This window comes from Empidonax traillii, unplaced genomic scaffold (assembly GCF_003031625.1).
Source record: "Empidonax traillii isolate 1590-97213 ecotype Southwest subspecies unplaced genomic scaffold, ASM303162v1 scaffold65:size4453928, whole genome shotgun sequence".
NCBI lineage: Eukaryota > Metazoa > Chordata > Aves > Passeriformes > Tyrannidae > Empidonax > Empidonax traillii.
The window spans coordinates 3,269,179-3,289,955 of NW_020955258.1; the positions used below are offsets into that span (position 1 = coordinate 3,269,179).

A 20,777-nucleotide genomic window follows, 5' to 3' on the forward strand; every position below is an offset into this window, starting at 1 on the left:
GAGTTGAAGTCTACTCACCTTTCCTTGATTTGGTCACTGCTAGCTGGTATGTAGCTGGAACATGTGGTAGATCCCCCTCTGTACTCTGAATCTGTTGGGAAGAAGAGACAAATATTTTGCCAGCCAACTGGAATATGTTCTGCCTCTTAAAATGCCCAAGCTATATAATACTACACATGAATGAGGTGGTTTTGTAGTTTGGTTTTTTTCCTCCAGCCTAACTGCCTATTCTGATTGAAGAAGTGAATCATATCTCCCTGAACCAACTTTCAGCAGGTATTCAGCAATGCTCCTGCAGGAGAGCAGTGATCCTTGGATAGCACCTCCCACCCACAGTGCAGGACTCCCCTCCAGTTACGCTCAGCATGCAAAAAGACCTGGAAATCACATCCTGTGACAACACAGTCTTCACTTCCCCTTTGGCAAAACACTAAAATTACTGTGTGAAAACACCTTTGACCACCTTTACACTACTATCTTTTTCCATTCAGAACTCTTGGCCCCTAATTTGTATATAAAGAACAAGCAAAATACTTTTAGAAAAATATATCCAGAGATCAGCACACAAAGACTGTCATCTGCTGCCCTACCATTTCCCACAAGCCACCAACCCTCCAGCAGGAGGACCCAGACCCTGTCAGAACCTACTCCAGACTTCACCATGCCACTACTCATGGAAGTACTTCTCGTGCCTTCCAGCAGAAAAAAGGAAGGTAATGTATTCAGAGCCATGAAGATTTCAGCTGGGAAACTTATAACTACACAAAAATGAATCTTATTACTTAATAACTTTGTGAAACACAGCCTTATTAAAAAAGCAGTTCTCAGGCAACCATTCAAACAAGGAAAACAATATGCCTAAAATCTCAACAGGGAGGCCTTTGTTTTGTTCAAAACATAAAATATGTTTTTTCTTTTGTGTAATCCAGAAAAAATCCTAATGAATCACATGCAAGTCTCCACTAATGCAACTATCCTCAACTCTTCCCTTTAATGGGCTGCCCGCCCAATTTCAGAATTACCAAGCAATGAATTTATCTCCATTTTTTACCAATTTAAAAATGTAAAATTACTATACCGATGTTTATAGGCCAAAATTAGTACTTGGCTAAAGAAAGACTCATATTTACATTGATATCATGTGTAGAGTAGCCACAAGGGTGCATTTTGGCCTGAACTTTTCACCATTAATAAGTGAACAGCGTTAATCTTGCACAATATACCTAGAAGTTTCTGTTCCTTTAGGAAATGAAGACTGTACCAAAGGGGGAAATCCTTATTTTGTCCAAGTGCAGGGGAGCATAGAAGGGGCTCACCATTTAAGTTTAGGAAAAATTTAATTTTTTTTTTTTTTTTTTTTTAAACAGAGAACAGCAAGTTTTACAGACACTTTTGTTAGAACTGGCCTTCCAGGAAAGGTGTCTTGATTCTGATGGCTAAATTTGTAGCCTTCCAACAGCTAAGCCTCTACTCATTTAAATACTGTCCACCTCCTGTCCTTGGCTGGGAGACAGCATTCCAGCTGCGTCCGCAGCACGGTGCAGCTCCTCAAGCACACAGGAGCTCCTTCCCTGTCCCTTTAGCCAATATTCATGCTGGTAAACGACCTTCAGGACTGTAATTGGCCAACTCAGGAGTGGGTGTTTGGGGGAAATCCTGCCCTGACTCACTCCCACAGTAGTTATCTTCACAGCCACAGACTTCCGAAGGGCACTCAAACCTCCAAGGCATTCGTAAGCATGGAAAGAGCTTCCTTGATATATCTGTCATCTTTCTTATGCATATGAATGCACTCCAAACCAAGCTGGGAAAACAGGGGGAGGAGTTATTGTTACTGTTTCTAATACAGTTTATTGTTCATTATACCCTGCTTAGAAACACACAAAAATAAAATCACACTGCCAGGAATTGTTCTAAATTTTCTTCAACAAAACTGAATTCCTCCCTCCCAGGGATTTGTAGGCAGTTGATATGTATATGCTGTATTGTATAAACAAAAAGCTCACCACAATCCCGTCCTACATCACATGTCATCTTGCCAAAACAGCTGTGTTTATGCCCTGGCATCACTGCACAAAGTGTGTCAACCAAAACTTTACAACTACATCACATTGTGTAGAATTCAGCAAGTCTTTACAGTCCAAATTACACTGAAGCAAAATTCCACTCCTCTTTTTAATATATACATACACATATATATAAATCTACTCATTGTTTAAACTTTGCCCTAGGGTACCAATAAATGGATGTCTCCTCTGGGATATGCAGCAAAATGCAGTGCGACTTGGTCCCCTCTGATTGTGCCAACGCAAACATTTGTGTAACTACACAACAAACCGGATCAAGAAAATTATCTGGCTGAAGCCAGGAAAAATAAATAAATCAAAATACACTGGGTTCTTTCTCCACTCTCAACTGGACCAGTCCTTTGTTCTGGTTCAATAGATGGACACACAACATGTGGGTGAGGACACAGTGGTATAAACAAGTGGCAGGAACCACAAGAGCTGGATTACCTTCTCTGCTTAATGAGTGCCTTCAGCTACAACATTAGTTGATCTAGAAGAGCTTGAAATGACGATGACACTACAGGACTTACTAAATCATCACACCATCATTCGCTGTAAAACTCTGGGGATTTTCTATTCACTTGCTTTCCGCCCTCATTTCACCAATGACATCACAATCTTTCATTTTAAATATCTACTTCACATAAACAAAAATGTTAACTCCTGAACTTTTAACAAGATTCACATTGAAATATGTCCACCAAAACATCTGCTAATTTAAGAACTGTAACACAATTCTTACAATCCAAGCTGCAAGTCTACAAAAAATTTGCATTCTTAAATTTGTAGACCACATGTTTACTAGGCTAATAAACAAAGCACTTATGGGAACCTGGAAATGAAACTCCCTTTTGGAAAATTATCAATTAAAAATGGATATATGCATTCATGAAGATATTAAAAGGCAACTAGCACAGAATTTGTAACTTAGCCAACCCCAAAGTCACATCAGTACCTTTCAATGTGCTGATTTCCAGGGAACAAATCAACTTATTGTAAATTGTTATCAAAACTGAAAGTTGCACAAGATGAGCACCTCACCCTGCATGATAGCCCCTCTTCTGTTTCATGCAGCAACACTCTTGCTTTATTCACAAATTTATCCTTAATCAGTAGCAATTAATAAACTGAATTTACTTTAAGGTAACAAAAGTAATGATTTCTAGCTAGAAATTTAAGTAAGGTAAAAATTTAAACCCAAAGGTTTTAATATATACACAGCCTAACTTAGATCTGTTTACACATGAAAACTTGCTAAGAGTTACACCAGTGATTGCAATTATCTGAGCTTGATTTAAAAAAAAGAAAAAAGAATGACAAGTGTCTTGCTGACTCTCAGGAACAAAAAGATCATCATCAGCAAGTTACTTCGTGAAGAGGGTCAATTAGAGCAGCCTACAACTGCTGAGAAAGTGCAACAACTCAAAGAATGTAAAGTATTCCTGGAGAAAACACTGTCAACTACAGGGGAGGGAACATTCTCTGCTGGCAGATAGCAAGGTATGTAAACTGTATGCACAAACAAAGCATGTATCTTCACTCACCTCTTCCATCTCAAAGGAGTCCTTCTGCTGCAGCATTAGATTCATTATGGATGGGTTTGCGAGTGGAGCGCAGGGGTCTCTACCCGGTGGTGCCACGGACAGCCTTTGTGTCAGGACGCTGCTGTCAGATGTACTGGAACTGCTGCTGAGGCCTGGAGAGTCCAAAAGACCAGATTCTTCGCATGGTCTGTCCTGGGCATTTGCCAACGTGCTACTTTCCACATCCTCTGGAGATACAGTCCCCTCTCCCGTATCATCAGTCACAGCAGGAAGGTGTGTAGGTTTATGTGTGTTCCCAGCCTTTGTCTGACTACTGGCTATCTCCTCCTTCACAGTAGCCAAAAAAGAGGGAGAGTCTTTCTTTTTAGAATATTTCGGTAATTTAGATTCATTTTCAGCATCATTGTCCTCGCTCCCTACTTCAGCTGGGCTCTTCCCTTTTTCAACAGGTGAAGGACTTGAGCAGCTGCTCCCATCGCCTTGCTGTGTGCCACACAGATTGAGTTTTGACAAAGTCTTCATTAACCGACTAGCTGTATTGCTGCGGTTTAAAGGGGGAGGGCTGGATGCCTCTTTGCTGGAAGACACTGAATTCAAACTACCAATTTTCTGCAAAGGAGTCCCAGAGACTTGAGAATACAAAGAGGAAAAAGCATTGGCCACAGTAGTAAGCACTTCAATCTGACGAAAACGACCTGCACAAGAATGAAACGTAAGGCAGAGATTACAAGGACATTTCCTGTCATCACATCCAAGACCTGTTGATCTATCTCTACACAATGCTTTGAATTCTCAAAGACAGTTCTTTCTTCATAACTGAAGAAGGAATTTTGATCACAACCTCTGCCCAACCCCACAAACTTCTCCTACTTATATCAAAGGCCCCAAAGACTGACTTAACACTGTAACATGAAAGTAATACCATACTATGAAAAAGAAAAGAAAAACCATTTCAAGAATCTTTCGTAAATTTAAAAGAACAGCATGGAAAGCTGTCAAAAAGTAAAAAAATGGCACATGTATGTGAGTGCAAGTTACTTTACAAAAGGCTAGGAAGAAAGTGTTACTTGCATTGCTCTCTCCATCTATAACTACAAGAGCACATTTCAGCTATGCCCTCATTTCAGCAACACTCATTACTGACCTAACAAAGCTCCTGTCCAAGTCAATAGAAATACTGTCCCAGATTTCAACAATGACAGAAATAGGTCACTGCCACCCAGAAACTGAAGAACACAAGAAACAGAGGGATATTGCTATTTCTCTCAGTGCTCTAAAGCTGCAACAGCAGACAAGTTAGGAGTAAGAGATGGAAATGATACAAACCAGAGGCAGCAAACTTTACAGGATGCCTTTCATTTCCCTCCCCCACTATAAACCCCTTCCACTCACACCAAGAAGTACAACCCTGATAGTCACCTCTTGCCATATTTAAGACCAAGCAGAGTTTTATTATGAAATCTGAATGGAATTTGCCCTTTAGGCTGAAAAGGGGTTTTGCCAGAATATTAGACACACACCTTCTTTTGGGGTTGTTTACATAGTTCATAAATAAGCTGTGCTTCAAAAACATACTTACTTGTTAAAGCAAAACTTGGATTTTCCACTTCCATCCGCTGTATTTGGGCATTCAAAAACACTTTGATATCTATCCCTCTGGCAAATGATGATGAATTAAAAAATCTTGCTGGAATTTTTGAAGCAATATCTGGTTCATCTCTTCCAAATCCAAGGTTATAGAGCACTTCTTCAGGATCTTCCTCATAAAGCTCCAGTAATTCAGAAACACTAGACAAATGAAAGATGTTTACCATCTACCTCTCTCCTTTCAAGATTCAGTCCTTTGTGCCCAACTACTAACTCACCCCAGTAGCCAGATTGTTTTATTGAACTTCCAACTCCTACAGCTGGGACTACTTTTGGAAATAATTGTGGACATCTCTGCATCTGAAGTTTGGCTCCCATCACCAGAGCCACCGGCAGACACATCACAGATCAAATCCTGTAATTTATATCTGCAGAGCTCAGATTTCAAAATGCCTTTGAAATTTCAGGCATTTCTAATGTTTAGGTCCATTTGTTGGCATTTACTGCTAAGCACAACTGAAAACAAACAGAAGTTTTTTCAAGCAACCAAATGCAAATTCCCTTCTCCCTACTAAATGCAACAATGCACATAAAACAAGCCAAACCCATTTAACTGAGGAACACAATACTCTTTTACCTTGAAACAGTTGCACTGCTTTTTCCAGAGCCGGTAGAGTTCATACTTCTCCCCTTCTGGTGGAACTGCAGCCTCCTGTCCTTTGCCAGTACACCATTGCTGTCAACACAAACAGAGAAGACCCCTGTGATAAACCTCTTTTGTTCAGGAACTCGATTCTCTGTCTCACTGGAGAGCTAATCCTCCAGCACTGCTGAATTTCTCTTTTCCTCTTCAGTGTTATCTGGTTTATATTAGCCATGTCATTTATTGAAATACAGTAACAAAAGCAAACCCTGGGACGCCTCAGTAAAAATGTACATAGACGGTAAGAACTTGAAGGCAAATGCAAGCTGAGAAAACAAATCCCTGATCTGCCCTTGCTGCCCCACCCTCCCTGATCCCACCCTCCTCCGGCCTTGGGCAAGCAGTGCTTGTCATGCCTTTCCCTGACTTCCCTGTGCTGCTGCCTTCTCCAGGACGGGCTCTCCATGGGAAGGCCACCCTCTCCCTGCCTTGGGTACCCAGCTCCCCCTCACCCTAGCTGCCACCCACCTGCAGCACAAGACTGCAAACTGCCCTGGACCTGGCTGGGGAAGCTGAAGAGGCTCCAGACTGGAAGAAATGAAGCAAGATGAGTGCCAATCCGGACTGCTGGCCAGTTTCTTTTCCATTCCCAAACTACTTTTTCCCAGCATCTGAAGAAGCTGCCTGAGTATTAGGTGGTACCCTGTGCTCAAACATAGTTTTATTGCCAATCTCCCTGGGGGACAAACTTTTTCAGGGTGAATTTTACCATATAAATCGTAACATACACACACTCCCACCAGAACAGCTACTGAAAAACCAAAGAAACCAGAGGATTCACCTAGAAGTGTATTTACAGAGCCCGGCTCAAGAGGAGTAGAGAGGCTGCTGCCCACAGCAGCTGTGCAGTATTTGCTGAAGTGTCAGTGAGGTTCTAGTTTCAGCACACTTTATTCAGATGCTCTGACTGTAAAGCAGGAGTCTCTCCTCTCTGAAAGTCTTTTTTTTCTCCACTCCCAAAAGATATCTGTGACAAGCAAAACTAATCTTCCCTTGAAATTTCTGAAATGGTGACTGATCAGAGAGGCAAAGAAGGTTAATCATGCTAAGTTGCTAAGATATGTAATTTCTCTGTTTTCCTCCTGCAACTCCAAAATCTACGTCAGGTCTCCTGGAAGAATTAAAATCTGCCTTTTTTTTTCTGCATCTCTTAATGACTGGTTCTGTGTTATCTGGATCTTTTCCTTGCCTCTCATGTAAACAGACATGAGCAGAAGAGCTTTAGTTCTGTGGTAGCCCCCATGAGTTTCACTGCCCATCCTCCCTCCTGCCCTCCAGTATAAATATTCTTCTGAAGTAAACAAACACAGAAAAAGATGTTTACCATGTTTCCATTTGGGTATCACTCCGTAGATGATTAGCTGCAGAGAAAGAAGAAGTAGTTATGTCCAGACCTCTTCATAATTACACTTCCACAATCAGTACGAAGAAGCAGACAATGAGCACATTTACCAATACTCCCGCATAAACCAGATTTTTCTTTTTCCGTATAAATGCGATTCTCAAGGGCTGATATAAAGATGATCTGGTTTATTCAAGCTCTGTTTAAAATAAAATCTCTCATGGACACATATTTACATTCTGTCATTAATCATATAAACCTGAAATTTAAATTGCAATAAGCTCATAGTTGTTATATAAACCATTTATTGCTTTGCAGCTGAAGGCGCGATTACCAGCTGCAGGGCTGTTCCTGGGTGGGAAGGGGAGGAGGACAGGCAGGCACGCAAAGATTGCTGCAGTAGAGAAAGTAAAGAACACAAGAAAGGCAGCTGGTCCCATGGCCAGGTGCTGAGGCTGTATTTGTTCACCTTTTCATCAGTAAAGTGGGGCAGGGCCATGGCTGCCTGAGCTGTGCAATACATGGACAAGAGCTCAGTGAAGCCTGTGGTGCTAATGGGGCCAGAAGACATGCGTGGACTTGAGAGGGCTCTAGAAGACTGGTTGTCAGGTACCAAACCACCTGGTCACCAGCCTCTGACAGGGAAGTCAGCACTTTCTGCAGCCACTTTGGCCGAGCACCACATGGGAACATCCCAGGCAGCATTATTCTTTCAGAACTGAACCCCGCTCTTAAATTATGGCTTCCCCAAAGAGGCAACTCAGCATTAGCAAACTTGCCCCAGGAGACAGGCAAGAAGCAAACATATGTTATAGCAGCCCTCAGAATCAGCTGTGGAAAGAGCAAGGTGATGTCACACGCGCTGCCAGGAAAACCCTACATCTCAATTCACTGTGCCAGCAGGGTAAAGTCAGCAACCGAGAGTAAAACACAGAAACTTCCTAGCCACTCTCTTGGTTTCAGAGGCATCACAAAGAAACTGAAATGTATACAAAACACAGATCCCACGTCCGTTGTTTTTTTTTTTAAATATTCTTGCCTATATATGAAGGTAAGCATATCTATAAGGATTATTCAGTGCCTAATTTGAACTATAGGTTCAAATAGCCCAGCAGTGGGCTGGGGTCCCTGCCCAATGCCCTCTGTACCATTCACACAGGGCTCTGGCTTGTATCTGGATTCAGGCAGTCACAGCTGCACAAGGGCAGGCCATTCATACCAGCCTCAAAGGGGCTGTCTGTCTGGCAGGGCACGCAGCACTGCTCCAAGCAGCTCTGTTGTCCCCTTGTTCTTGGATGGGAAGCAAAGCCCAGCAGAAACACCCGCATCCTTACCCATAAAAATCAACCATCAATTCTAGTACTGGGACCTTTTCATCTGAAAAAGAGGGAAATTACCTTCTGCTAAGTCATGCTAAAGACATAAAAAACAGAAGTCCTTAGAAATTACAAGAGTAAAAATTAAAAGGAAAAAAGTTTCATGGTGTTCTAAAATGTATTGACTCTTGCATTCTTGGTTTTATGGATTATCATTACAGAGAAACTTTTCCTTTGAAATCTTTGTACTACAGGCAATCTAACAAGTGGGAAGCAGTAAGAAAATTTAATCCCATTCAATCTACTGCAGCAAGGGACTCATTTACTGCTTTTCCACCATTATCAGATCAAGGTCATTACCAGCTAAACCTTTTTCCTTAGAAGTCTTAAATATTTAAAAATTAAAGATATTTCCTTCCTCCAGGCCTTTTCCCACTACTTTGACACCATTGGCAAGACTAATGTGGAAAAAATGGGCTTTCTACCATACAAGTTCTGACACTTTGCAAAAGCTGTAATTCAAAAAAGATTAAAAGCTAAAGCTGGAGAGTGGTTATGTCTTTTTTTTTTTTAATACTGAAAGCAGATAATGTCTTATATCCCTGTCCTGCAGTTAACCACAGGACCTGGTTTGTAGGGCAGCTTTTTGCTGTTTTACTTCAAGATGCTGCTGTTAAAACAGAATCCACAGTGCTTTTGTTAGTTTGCTTATGGACGTCTGTAACAAGGTGATCAAGAGAAAGGCCAGAAGTCTTTTTCACAAAGACATAAACTAGGAACAGCCACATCCCCTTCCCCTTAAAAAAGGGAAGAGAAGAGAAAAGAAAAGGCAAGCAGCTAGCAAAGCCAAGTGCATGTAGTGGCTGATACAAAATACTTACTCAGCTTTGGTGCTTTTCATTTTTAAAAGCACTTAGCCCTTAATGGGTTCGCCTCTTGGCTGACAGGATTTCATTCCTCCTTTCAAAAACCCGCACATGCCACTCCCGAGGGATTCAGTGGAAGTGGGGCACGCACGGCTGCCAAGAGTAACCCACGGACAAGAAGAGCAAGTAGAAGAAATCATTTTCTCACAGCCCTGGTGAGTGCTTCAGGCTATGCTGTCACTGTGGGTATTAAAATGAGAAGGCAGAAGCAAATTCAGGGCTGCCTCTGACCTTTGTGTCAGAGATCCAGAATGTTTAACACTAGCAGTAGTCTAAATAACTTCAAAAAGCAAATCTTCCTGCATTTTTCTGTGTGCTTCATCCTGATTTTCTAGCCAATGCTGTCATTCAAAATAAAAATCAGATGACTGAACATTTTTTTTTACTAGAAAAAGAGTCATAATCCTGCCACACCCACCTTCAGCTCCCAGGGATAAGTCATCTTCAAAACTTCCTCCATTTCTCACCAGCATGCCTGAAAACATACAGTTTGCAGTTCAACAATTAGAATGCTCCAGTGTTTTCCTTCCAGCAGCTTATCTAAAGATATTAGCAAGATACTTAATTTGATACAAGATATAACCAGACTATATTTACAATCCCTGCATTACTCATGCAGTAAAAATGCATTAAGAAGTGAGAAGTTACATTTCAGGACACAGAAAAATTACTTTGAAAGAGAACAACTACAAGACTGTTTTAGTTTTGTGCTCAGAAACATCCCTGAGTCAATGTACAAGCAAATTAACTGCAAGCAGGAATCTGGAGGTACCACTCAACACATCTGTGCCTTCTGCTGCTCGGTTATCTATCTTCCAGACATCTTACCAGGGGGATCCAGAGTCTGAGTCCAGCTTGAGCATTTCCCTCGCACCTCTCTGTACTGGATTAAGAGTTGAAGTGAAGACTGCAGGCACAGCAAGTAATTCCTCTGCACCCTGTTACCACCTTCACATTCCCACTGTACTTTGAACTTTAGTATTCAGACCTGCTCAGTAAAACTTTCAGGTGTGGCAACCAGAGTTATTAGAGGCAGAGACTGCCTAATGGTTGCAAGCTTGGAGGCAAATTACCTCCCTGCACATTTTGGGGCTTTTTCTTTAGAGCTTACTTAGATCTCCAGAAAGTCTTATTCAGGTTCTTTTCCTCCTGCTCCAATTTCTTGGGCACAACTGGTACACTGTGAGAATAACTCTGCAAGACTGACCACGCTGTGGTTTGTACTCCTACTAACCAAAGGTCTCAGATGAATGTCCCTGAAAGCACAGCGTCCAGCAAAAGAGGTTTCAGTAGGTAAAGCCCTTCCTTACCCTTCAACAGAGGATTGCTTTGCTCATCCAGGGAGGCTCCCAGAGGCGTTCTGAAACCACAGAAGAGATTATTACTACTTAAAAAACTTGCTGCTTCATGTCCTTCCTTACAGCATGTAACAAGTTTGTGATAGCAGCAGTTGTCTGTCCCTCCCTCCGCCCCCAGAAAGCACAAACATCTGAGAACTGGCAGTAACTTCCAAAACGATCCTCAGCCCTCCATACAAATACACCTTGTAGAGAAACACAACAAAACTTAATAACTGCAAAGCTCAAACACCTTCAGGGGCAGCAGCCCCCTGTGGAGGAAAATCATGGGTTTCTCAGCAAAACACCCAGAAAAAATGATCATGGGTTTTTAATGTACTAATTCAATCTCATTTATGCAGCAAAATCTGCTGCCATTTTTCTACACATTTAAAACTTTTTGGAGAGAGAGGTGGAAAGCTGTATTTAGGTGATCAGGAAGAATCGAGATAAAAATCTTGACAGCTATGTTAGCTGTCACTTGCAGTTCTGATACTTCACACTGACTCTTATTTGGATGATGCCTCCTATTGCTTGTTCCCTGAAGGGTAAGAGATTTGCAGAACCTCATGGTGCTCAAAAGGAACAGCAGAAACCACAAAAATGACAGGTCCAATTCCTCTCTGGGTTCACGTTAGGCTTGTTGACATTAGCTAGATGTTTCCACATTTTGTCTCTGAGATATATTTAACCAAAGACTTGTCACTACTAAGTACAGCAGCATTAACTTTCAAGGCTCAAAACAAATTCAGAAATATATTACTCATAAAGAAGGGGAAAGCAGATGATTTATGTGCCTATATTATGCATGTTTCATTTGGATTTTTAATTAGACAAACACATAAACCTGCCCAAAGACCTAAAAGTAAACAGTGCTCTGATACAGTATTTATTTTGGTGTCATGGCCAAATTAAGCAAGGAAAATTTGCATCTGCTTTCTAACAGACCTTACACTTCACAACCTTATTTTTCTTTCCCCTGTGAAAAGAGCTCACTCTTTCCACATGTGGCCTGCTGATATGGAGCAAGCTCACTTCGATGCGCCTTTTGCAAAGCAAAGCAAAGCCCCACCACAGTGGGATACCAAGGCAAGCAGCCGGAGCATCCAGGTGCAGAACTGTGTTTCAGGTGACAGGACAGACTCTGCCAAGGCTCAGATCTCCTGCATTTCTGTGTGTCTGTCCAGTCAGAGAACTAAAAAACATAGGGTATATTGTCTAAACCTGTCATGCTACAATGAGCCTTATGTTCTGAGGTAATAACTATGCTGGTTGTTTACTCCCTGACTTTGATGGCTGCGCTTCCAACCTTCTTCCTCTCCTTCCCTGGTGGTTATTACCATGCCTCTTTTCGGTGTAGAAACTTGCTGGTATTGACTTTGACAGCCCAGGTCAGTGCTACTTGCACTGGCAGGCAGAAAACCATAAAAGCAACCACTAAAGTTGGCATTTTCCTTTAGAAATTAAGTCCATCACCTCTAAAGCATGTTAGCAGCTACCAGAAAAACATCCCTGGACAACATCCCTTGCTGTCCTGCCTGCACTGTTGCACACTGTTGCCATATACCCCCTGCCTTTGAAAAACTTGAATTTAAGAACTAGACACAACATCAGTTTAAACAAGGAACAAGTACCACACAAAAATCCTTTTGGACAACAGCATGAACGGTTCTGCCTTTCTAGTCCATGCTGGTTTTCACCAGTGAGGCCCATGACTCTGCCTTAGAGTAGCCCTGTGCACTTGGGAACATTAGGGCTGGGGGACTCTTACACTGTGCCCTCAGGATGGGGTCTCCCTGTTTGAAGGCACATCATGGCACATCCCCAGAACATCCCAGTAGCCTTGACACAGCGGCAATGCAAGAACGGAGAGAGAGGCCAACAGCAACAAGCAGGCAGTGAAGAGCAAGTAAGTGGGTATGTGCCTGAATCAAAGGATCCTATACGGATTCTATTTGTTTTCACTCATTTATTATTGTATTTTTATATATATAGCAATAAGTTCTCAGTATTGGCCTACAGAAGAACTGACTGAACTCTTGATGCCCACACTGCCATGAGACACAGGTACCAAGCAGGTAAGATGAGGATACACAGCCTCGGGGCTTCCTCTTGGCCCACAGGTTTGTTTGCTCAACTACCATTTGTGGTCGGGTGGTCTTCCAGAACAGGACAAGGATTTTGCACTGTGCTGTGAAAGTGTTTAAACCTCAGCTTTTAAAGCCTTAATTGGGCAGGAGCCCTGTTTATTTTAAACTCAAAGCAAAAAAATCTTTTCTTTGTGAAGCATTTCAAGAACTCACTTCCTGCAAATCTACAGGAGATGGCTCCTAAATACTTCCCACATCCCCTGTATTACTGGCAGAGTTTAAATATACTCAATCAAAATAATAGACGTCATCATAAGAGTTGACAAAAATTTCTTCTTTTCTATTTGCATCATACAAACAATCATGTTTTCAGCTTTTATAAGGTTTCTTATTACTCCAAACAGCCTTTTTAAAGTACCAAGGAGAAAGCAAAGCAGGTCTTTCTCAAAGGCATAGGATTCCCAAAACATGAATGAACCAGAGACTTTGGGTAACATCTGGCATTTCTTAAGCCTCCATAATTCTTATTACAGTATGATAAATACTTGTTTTTTCTTTTGAGTGTTTATTTTAGTTGTTTATTTAAAAACCAAAACAAAACACCAAAAACAACAACAAAAACCAAAACGACAAAAGGTGTTTTTTACTACCAAGGTAAATAACATGATATTAGGAACCCTCCTCTCCTCCAAAGCAGAGGTGAAACAGAGATGCCAAGTAATAAGAGCTCTAAACCACTAACATGAATATAAAGGGACAGCTAGTAATTCTTCTTATCCATATTAGAACAGTACTGAAGCTTTTAGAAACAAACAAAGGAATAAACCTTATAAGCAGATCTATTTATGCAGTGGGTTGATATTAAGTTTTTTGGTACTGCTGCAAACTCAAAGCAAAAATTACATTTTAAAAGTGCCAATTTTCTTCTGATTTCATAAACACAGAAACTCAGACAAAAAGGGAAGGACTGCTTTTAGAAAACACATATAAGAGAAAATACTTTATTTTAGTGATTGAATTTTCACTTGTAGTAACGGCTATATGGTAGCTTGTTATAAAGCTAACTTGTAAGAATGAGAATCAGAAATAAAAGCTCTGTCTGTATATGACCACACTTTGCAAAAATCAAAGCTCCAAGCAAAACCAGTGTCAACAAATAAACAAATACAAAATGTTGGAGTTAAACAAATAAGAACTTCCAAGAATGAAAACAATTGTAAATTTCACTGTTTTTTTTTTTTTTTTAATAAAACACTAGAGTATCTGCAGGACTATTCCATCATCTGTTAACGCTGTCCTCTTCGCCTATGTACACTCCTATCAAGAGACAATCAGTTCAAGGTTTCTATACATACAGTCACTTAGAAAACTGCAGGTTGAATTATCACTTAACAACTCATGCTAGCTAGTGCTTGCACGTGTATTAGACACAAAAAAAATAAACTATTCTGCAGTTTCAAAACACAAGGGACTGTGCATCACTTCAGGCAGCTGGCATTGCACCTACCAGACATGAATCGTACATACTGGCACCCTGCATGTTAGAGTCAGAGGCTAACTCCTGACTGAATACCTTGATTTAAGAAATATTTTTTTAAAACGAAAATTTTATCTTTATTGGGTGAACACAAGATTCTTCTGAAACGATTTACCACAGTTAATAGCTATACTTTAAAAGACTCCCGTGGAAGGGTCACAACAGGTTTCACAAACATGTGTCACATAAATTTGCATTTCTGTATTAGCAAAAGACCAAACTTCTGCTAAATTTCCTTTTGTGTAAAATATGCAAATAGAGTGTAAAATAAGATACCCATATTTTAGGAATCAACTGCCAGAGATGCAAACACATTCCGCAGAAGTGCGTGGTGCCAGTTTTAACAACAGACAGTTACCAAAGTACAGGAATAAAACTGGAAACTTTGTATTATTACTCAAGATTTTGACCATCTATTAGATGCCTGTGTTGTAAGTTTGCAGCTTTGTGATATTCCTTAAATTCTGTACGGAAACAGTAAGGACCACAGGACCAGGGAAGGCTCTAGACAGAAATCCTGCAGATACAGACAGAAGTAGCACTGTAGTATTATGAAGAATTTGTCTCTCAGGGGCCTATTCTCCCTCCACTCCTCCATTTTTTGCCCTCCTCCCTCAAAAAATACTTCTAATAAAGCACTAAATTCATAATACTTATTTTTAAGGATATACTTTGGAAGACTAACAGAACACCAGATTCGAGGTAAAGTTGGAAAAATCTTCTCCCGTTCTAGCATTTTGGAAGAAGGGTCTGTCAGGTCTTAACATTATATTTTTAGGATATAGTATGATATCAAGCTTGTAGCTCTCAATACCCCCTCCAAGGCACAGGCTGTAAAGATCTGAAGAAAACTGTACCGAGGACCCTGTAGCTATAAAGTAACCCACACCTCAGTTACAGAGTAAGCTCAGTCAGCTGCTTATTGGATCAAAAGATCACAAAGGCACAGCTAATCTCAGTGGTATATTTTCATCTTAACATAGCTGCTCTCAAAAGGAGAAGGAAACCAGAAATAACAAGTAGGAGAGGTCTTGAAACGTCATTGTTAGCTCCTGGAAAGCTAATTGCTAGCTTCTCCCCATCAACTCCGGCTCTTGCAAGGGCCATTAGGACTGACAGAATGGAGAAAAGGACGGGACAAAAGCAGCTGCTACATTTATGCTTTTATGTGACTCAGGATGAAAAAAAAGTAATGTCGTCATTCTGTTCCAAAGATTATTTTGTAACAGTAACAGAAACACAGACAACATATAGCTTGCCTCAAGTTAACGACAGAGGACATTACGAGACTCGGATAAATCAAGTTAGTCTAAACTGTGCCATCACTCCTGAAGGCCCAGACGCACAGAGACCACTGCCATGGAAGCAACCATTTCTTTGAATCTGCACCAAAAACCAGCCAAGGGAACACCGGAAGCTTTAAACTGGAGCCCCTCGGAGAGAGACAGTGCAGTTTCCAAAATAATGCTGCCTTCCTAATCTCAGCTGAGTTTCTCCCTCTGTGGCCGAAAGCCTTCAGGCTCATTAATGAGACACCAAGGGGTGAGCAGCTGCCGAAAGGCAGCTCACCTCCCTCTATAGGGACGCACGCCGCTGCTCCGCTCGCAGCCCCGGCTGGAGTCACGGCAGGGCGCTCGCAGCGCAGCGCGTTTCGTGCCGCGCTCGGCTCCCCGGCGCTGCCCACGCAAACCCGCGGGGACCCGCCGGCGGGAGCACCCACCTGCAGTCCTTCAGCCATATCGCGATCTTCTCGTTGGGAACGCTGTGACAGCCTTAGGGACAGAGCAGGAGAGAGAAGCCGACAGTCAGTACCAGCGAGGCCGCCCCGCGGGGGTACCCGTGGCCCGCGGGATGCCGTCCCCCAGCACCGACCTGCTCCTGCGGCCAGCGGCAGCTCTCCGCCGACGAGATCCTCCTCCTCCTCTTCCTCCTCTTCTTCCTCCTCTTCCTCCTCCTCGCCGCGGGCCAGCGCCGCTGCCGAGAAATCCTCCGCTTCCGACGCCTGCCAGGAGTCGCGGCTCTTAGCCCAGGCCTTCCTCTTCTGGGTCGCCCCTTGCCACTCCTCCGCCGCCGGGGGCTGCTCCATCGGGGCGGCGGCGCCGGCAGGGGTCTCACGCCGGGAGGCGAGTGCCGGGGAGAGCCACCCTGCTGGGCGAGGGAAGATGCGCCTTCCGTTTGTCCGTCCCTCCGGGGGCCGCCGGAGGGAGCGGGGCCCCAGTCCGCGCAGCCCCCGGGAGCGTCCCCGCCCCGCCCCGAGCCCGCACCCCGGCCCGCCCCCGGCCCCGCTCCCCGCCGCCCACCGGCTGCCTCCGGACGGGCGCTCCCGGCCCCGCCGGCGTCCGGGAGGCAGCGGGCGAGCAGGCGCTCGGCCGGCTGGGCTGCCCGCGGGTACTCACTCACATGTCGCGCCGCGGGGAGGCGGCGGAGGAGGAGGCAGCGCCCGCCCGGGCTGCGGGCGGCGGCGACGGCTCTGACTTCCTCATACCGCTGCGGGGACAAAACTCGGTAGCCACGTGACGGCAGCGGGGCCGGCGGCAGCGAGGGGCCTCCCGCCGGGGCCGGGCCGCCACGGGGCAGGGATGCGGGGCAGGGATGCGGGAGTCGGGCCGCCTGGCGCTGGGACAGCGCGGCCCGGCGAGCCTGGCCGGGCTCGGAGGTGCCGGCCATGGCCTGGGCCCGCAAAGGCTGTTTCCAAACTAAAGGAGACCTAGAGCAGCGAAGAGAGACTTTGCGGGGTTTTATCCAGGGGGAACGGGAGTGATGAGGAAAGAGAAGGCACAAAGAGATGAACAACTTGTCGGGGCACACATAGCCTTTCTCTCAGTTGCAGGGGTGTAAAATCAGATCAGCCTCCTCTCGGGCACGGGCAGGGGTCTGCAGGGACACCAGCAGCATCAAACATGTCCTGCTAAAATCTTGGGTGCATTTGAAACTTTTATAATGTCCTTCAGAATGTACACAAGCTACCAGAATCAACTGAACACACAACAAAAGGTGAACAAATCCCCATGTCTGGGAAGGAGGGATGTACCAGACAAAGGGCTATACTTTCACTGTCAGGGATGTAGAGCCGTTTCTCAGCCACTGTCTCCTGATTGAGGTTCCAGCCAAGGTCCCTGGTGCAAGAGCCCCGTGCCAGGAGCCATGCCCACCTTGGCTGCATCTGGCATGACAGCAGCATGGCTGAGTCAGTCACTTCGGGCATAACAGGCCAGCTGGTGCCACCCTGGACAGCAGAACCTCACTGCCTCCCTGCCTGGGGTCAGACTGTCCCATCCCAGCCACTGCTGAATGAACCCTGCACACCCGGCAAGCTCACCTGCAGCCGTGGGCCTGGGAAAAATAAGCTTTTGTAAAAGGTCTCTTACAGCATCTTCAGGAAAAGATGCTGAATTAGTAAACACAAACAGCAAAAAGGACCTGAGTCCTCTGTAGGTTTTAAACCAGCACTGACAGGCAGGCACATGAGATACATACATTTAAAGGCAAATCTGCCTTTGGAAGAACCAGGTTAGCGGTGCCCAGTAAATATCCTTTCATATTCTAGCTTTATAGTTAAAACCTTTCAAGGAATTTCTGTGAAATTTTTCCCTACTAAATGAAAAATTGACTTGATAAGAAAAAAAACATTTCTTTTTCCTGATGCCTGCAAGCCACCCTCTACTTTACATATATACAGCCTTACTAAGATACATTTTCCCTCATGAAAATGGCAAGTTATTTTCCTAAAACCACTCTGATTTTCTGAATGTTTTGTATTGAAATTAAGCCAGAAGAACAGTAGCACAAAGAAAGTGTATTTGTATTTAATTCGCCTTTGAAAATGTTCATTGCTATACATGTTTCAGGATAGTATTTTTAAATGCCAGTATTTCTTTTAAAAGGTGAAAACTACACTTGAATCTTTCTTGTTGATCCTTAAAATAATCAACATTTTCTCAACAGGACGTTTCACACACCAGATATTTTGCATGAGCTAATATAGAGCGTGTCCTAAGCCATGGATGCCCCAAGGGGCGAATCAGAGGATCAGCACAGGTTCTGTGTCCTCCACCACAGCACACTGGGACTTGGACTTCAGCTGAAGTTCCTCACAGGTGTATTTATAGTACTAGAATCTTAAAATCTAATCTTTCTGGCTGTGTTGGCAAGAGCCTAGCACAGCATTACTTTGACATAATGGCCAATATTTCCATTTTATGAAGTATGAATAGATATGTCTATTTAAGATGGCTCTTTGAGGATGAGGTGTCTGGATGAGAGCTGTGAAGGAGGCAGGGAGGGCCCAAAGCAGTTTAACCCCTGCCATGGTTTTGCTGTCTCGGAGGGAGCACAATTGCTTCTGGGAAGTTACAGTTTCACTGGCACAGCTAAGTTGCAAGCTAAAAGCAGCTACTGTCTGGGTGTGCCAATACATCCTTAAGGAGTTCTTAATCCACAAATTACTGACATTATTGTCTATAATTGCTTGTCTGTTGTGACAACACTTACTCAGAGAATGTCTGAAATGTAAACAGCAGCCAACAGTTTTTTACAATGAAGTCCTGCCAGTACAGCACTGGGCTCTTACTTACTAGGATAATATCTGACTTATTATTTCTTCTAATACTTGTAACCAAAAAGCAAGTTTGTTCTGTAATGAAAGTTTCTCTTGCTTCAGAATATGATTTGTTAGCTGTACTTCAGAGAAATAACTGATAGGGAAAAAAGTCACGTCAAGTCTTCTGTCACTTAAATCAGGCCAACTTCTTTTTTTCCCACATTATTTTGAAAACATTCAAATAAAACATTGCATAAGCAGTAATTAGAGAGAATTTGTGCTTTACATTATAAATTCCTACAGGAAGACTTATAGCCACAGCACCATTAGCAGTACTAGCAAGCATCACAGAAAAAAACACAGACATTTTAAGAATAATAATAACAGCTCTCCCATTTGTCATCTGGGTGTTGGCCCTGAACAAATGAATGTGTGTATAAATACACACAGAGAAACACAATTTAGCCCAAAAAATACCACTAAATCCCTGCCTTTTGTTCTTAAAAGAGCAAAAACCTTTGAAGAGGACTTAATTCAATTTTTGCCTGCAGAGGATTCTTCCAGATGCAGCATTGTCTAAAAAAATACATTCCTACATAACTCAAAGATATAAATGAGATGCTTCCACCAGTTCCCATGGGAACTTATTCCCATATCTGAGTCCATTGTAAGTAGCATTTTCCTGCTACAGTAGGGCTGGTCTTCCCCATGCTTTTGAGCACATCGTTTCCCTGATAGATCTGTATGTACATCAGCAGATCCTTTGGTGTTCAGGAAGGATTACACAATTTATCTATATTCCTCCACACAGTACAGAAGGATAAGGATAAGCCTCTGGAAACCAGGGAAATATTTACAGGCTGCATAGCTGGGCTCTCGGTAGCATGGTCAGAGCCTGCGCTTCTTCCTCTGTTACCTCCCCAGGAACTACAGACAACCAGTGCTCCCAGAATGGGAGCAAATGGGATCAAGAGGTGCTGGTAAGGTCTGGAATGGCCAGATTTGGAAGCTGTTTCCTCTGTTTTCCAGCTCAGCAGATGTTTAAGTCCACCCCATCAGGGTGACCATCTGGAGGTGGACAACATGCTGCCAATCAGCCACCAAAGCCCCACTGGGCTATCTCTCCACAGAGAAGAGACTATGCAAGTGGGTAACACACACAGAAGCTGCTAGACAGAGTAACTAGGAATAGGCTTATACTTCAAAATAAAAATGCAATAAAAACCGCACCACCACCACCAAAAAACACAACCAGAAAACCCAAGCAAAACTCTCTCTGTGCCTAATGTCTTCCTTTCACAGGAGAAACTGCAGTAATTTCACTGGTTGTAACATTTAGAGAAGTGGTGCAATAAGACAAAAACCTTCTGTTGGACTTTCACATGGCAGAAGAACTGGTTCTTGACAGGGGGAGAAACTCCATACTGCTGCCTAATGTAAGTTGGATCCTGGGACTTGCAGCTCTAAGTCAGCAATGTTTCATGACCACAATTGGATTTCCATGTTACTGGCAGACAGAAGGGAGGAAGAGCTAACAAACAGTTCACCTTTGCAAGCACTGTAACAAAAAAATATTCCTACATAGTAACAAAACTATGATAAATACTGTGAAGTTATTTGCTTTGGCAGGGTCTGTGTTTAAGAGCTGGAGAATGCATGAAGAAGCACACAACCCAGTGTCATGCACATCTTTAAAGTTTCCACAGCTCCATCTTAGTAAAAGTGCTTTGTTACATTAAGCAATTTCTTTCTAAGCCAAGATTATTTAAAAAGAAAAAGTCTACTG

The 20,777-nt window shown here is 43.1% G+C and overlaps 1 protein-coding gene across 1 annotated transcript in view; it reads right to left on the minus strand.

Moving 5' to 3' along the window:
• ITPRID2 (ITPR interacting domain containing 2) overlaps positions 1-16,635 on the minus strand; it is a 41,712-nt gene extending 25,077 nt beyond the window's left edge. The window contains exons 1-9 of the mRNA XM_027880239.1: positions 16,324-16,635; positions 16,172-16,223; positions 10,798-10,847; positions 9,906-9,962; positions 7,228-7,264; positions 5,838-5,936; positions 5,193-5,401; positions 3,614-4,308; positions 19-91 (exon numbers count right to left, since the gene is read on the minus strand). Of these exons, the coding sequence (XP_027736040.1) occupies positions 19-91; positions 3,614-4,308; positions 5,193-5,401; positions 5,838-5,936; positions 7,228-7,264; positions 9,906-9,962; positions 10,798-10,847; positions 16,172-16,223; positions 16,324-16,537 (1,486 nt within the window). The 5' untranslated portion in view covers positions 16,538-16,635. The remainder of the gene's footprint in view (positions 1-18; positions 92-3,613; positions 4,309-5,192; positions 5,402-5,837; positions 5,937-7,227; positions 7,265-9,905; positions 9,963-10,797; positions 10,848-16,171; positions 16,224-16,323) is intronic.
• Between the last annotated feature and the right edge of the window lie 4,142 nt (positions 16,636-20,777).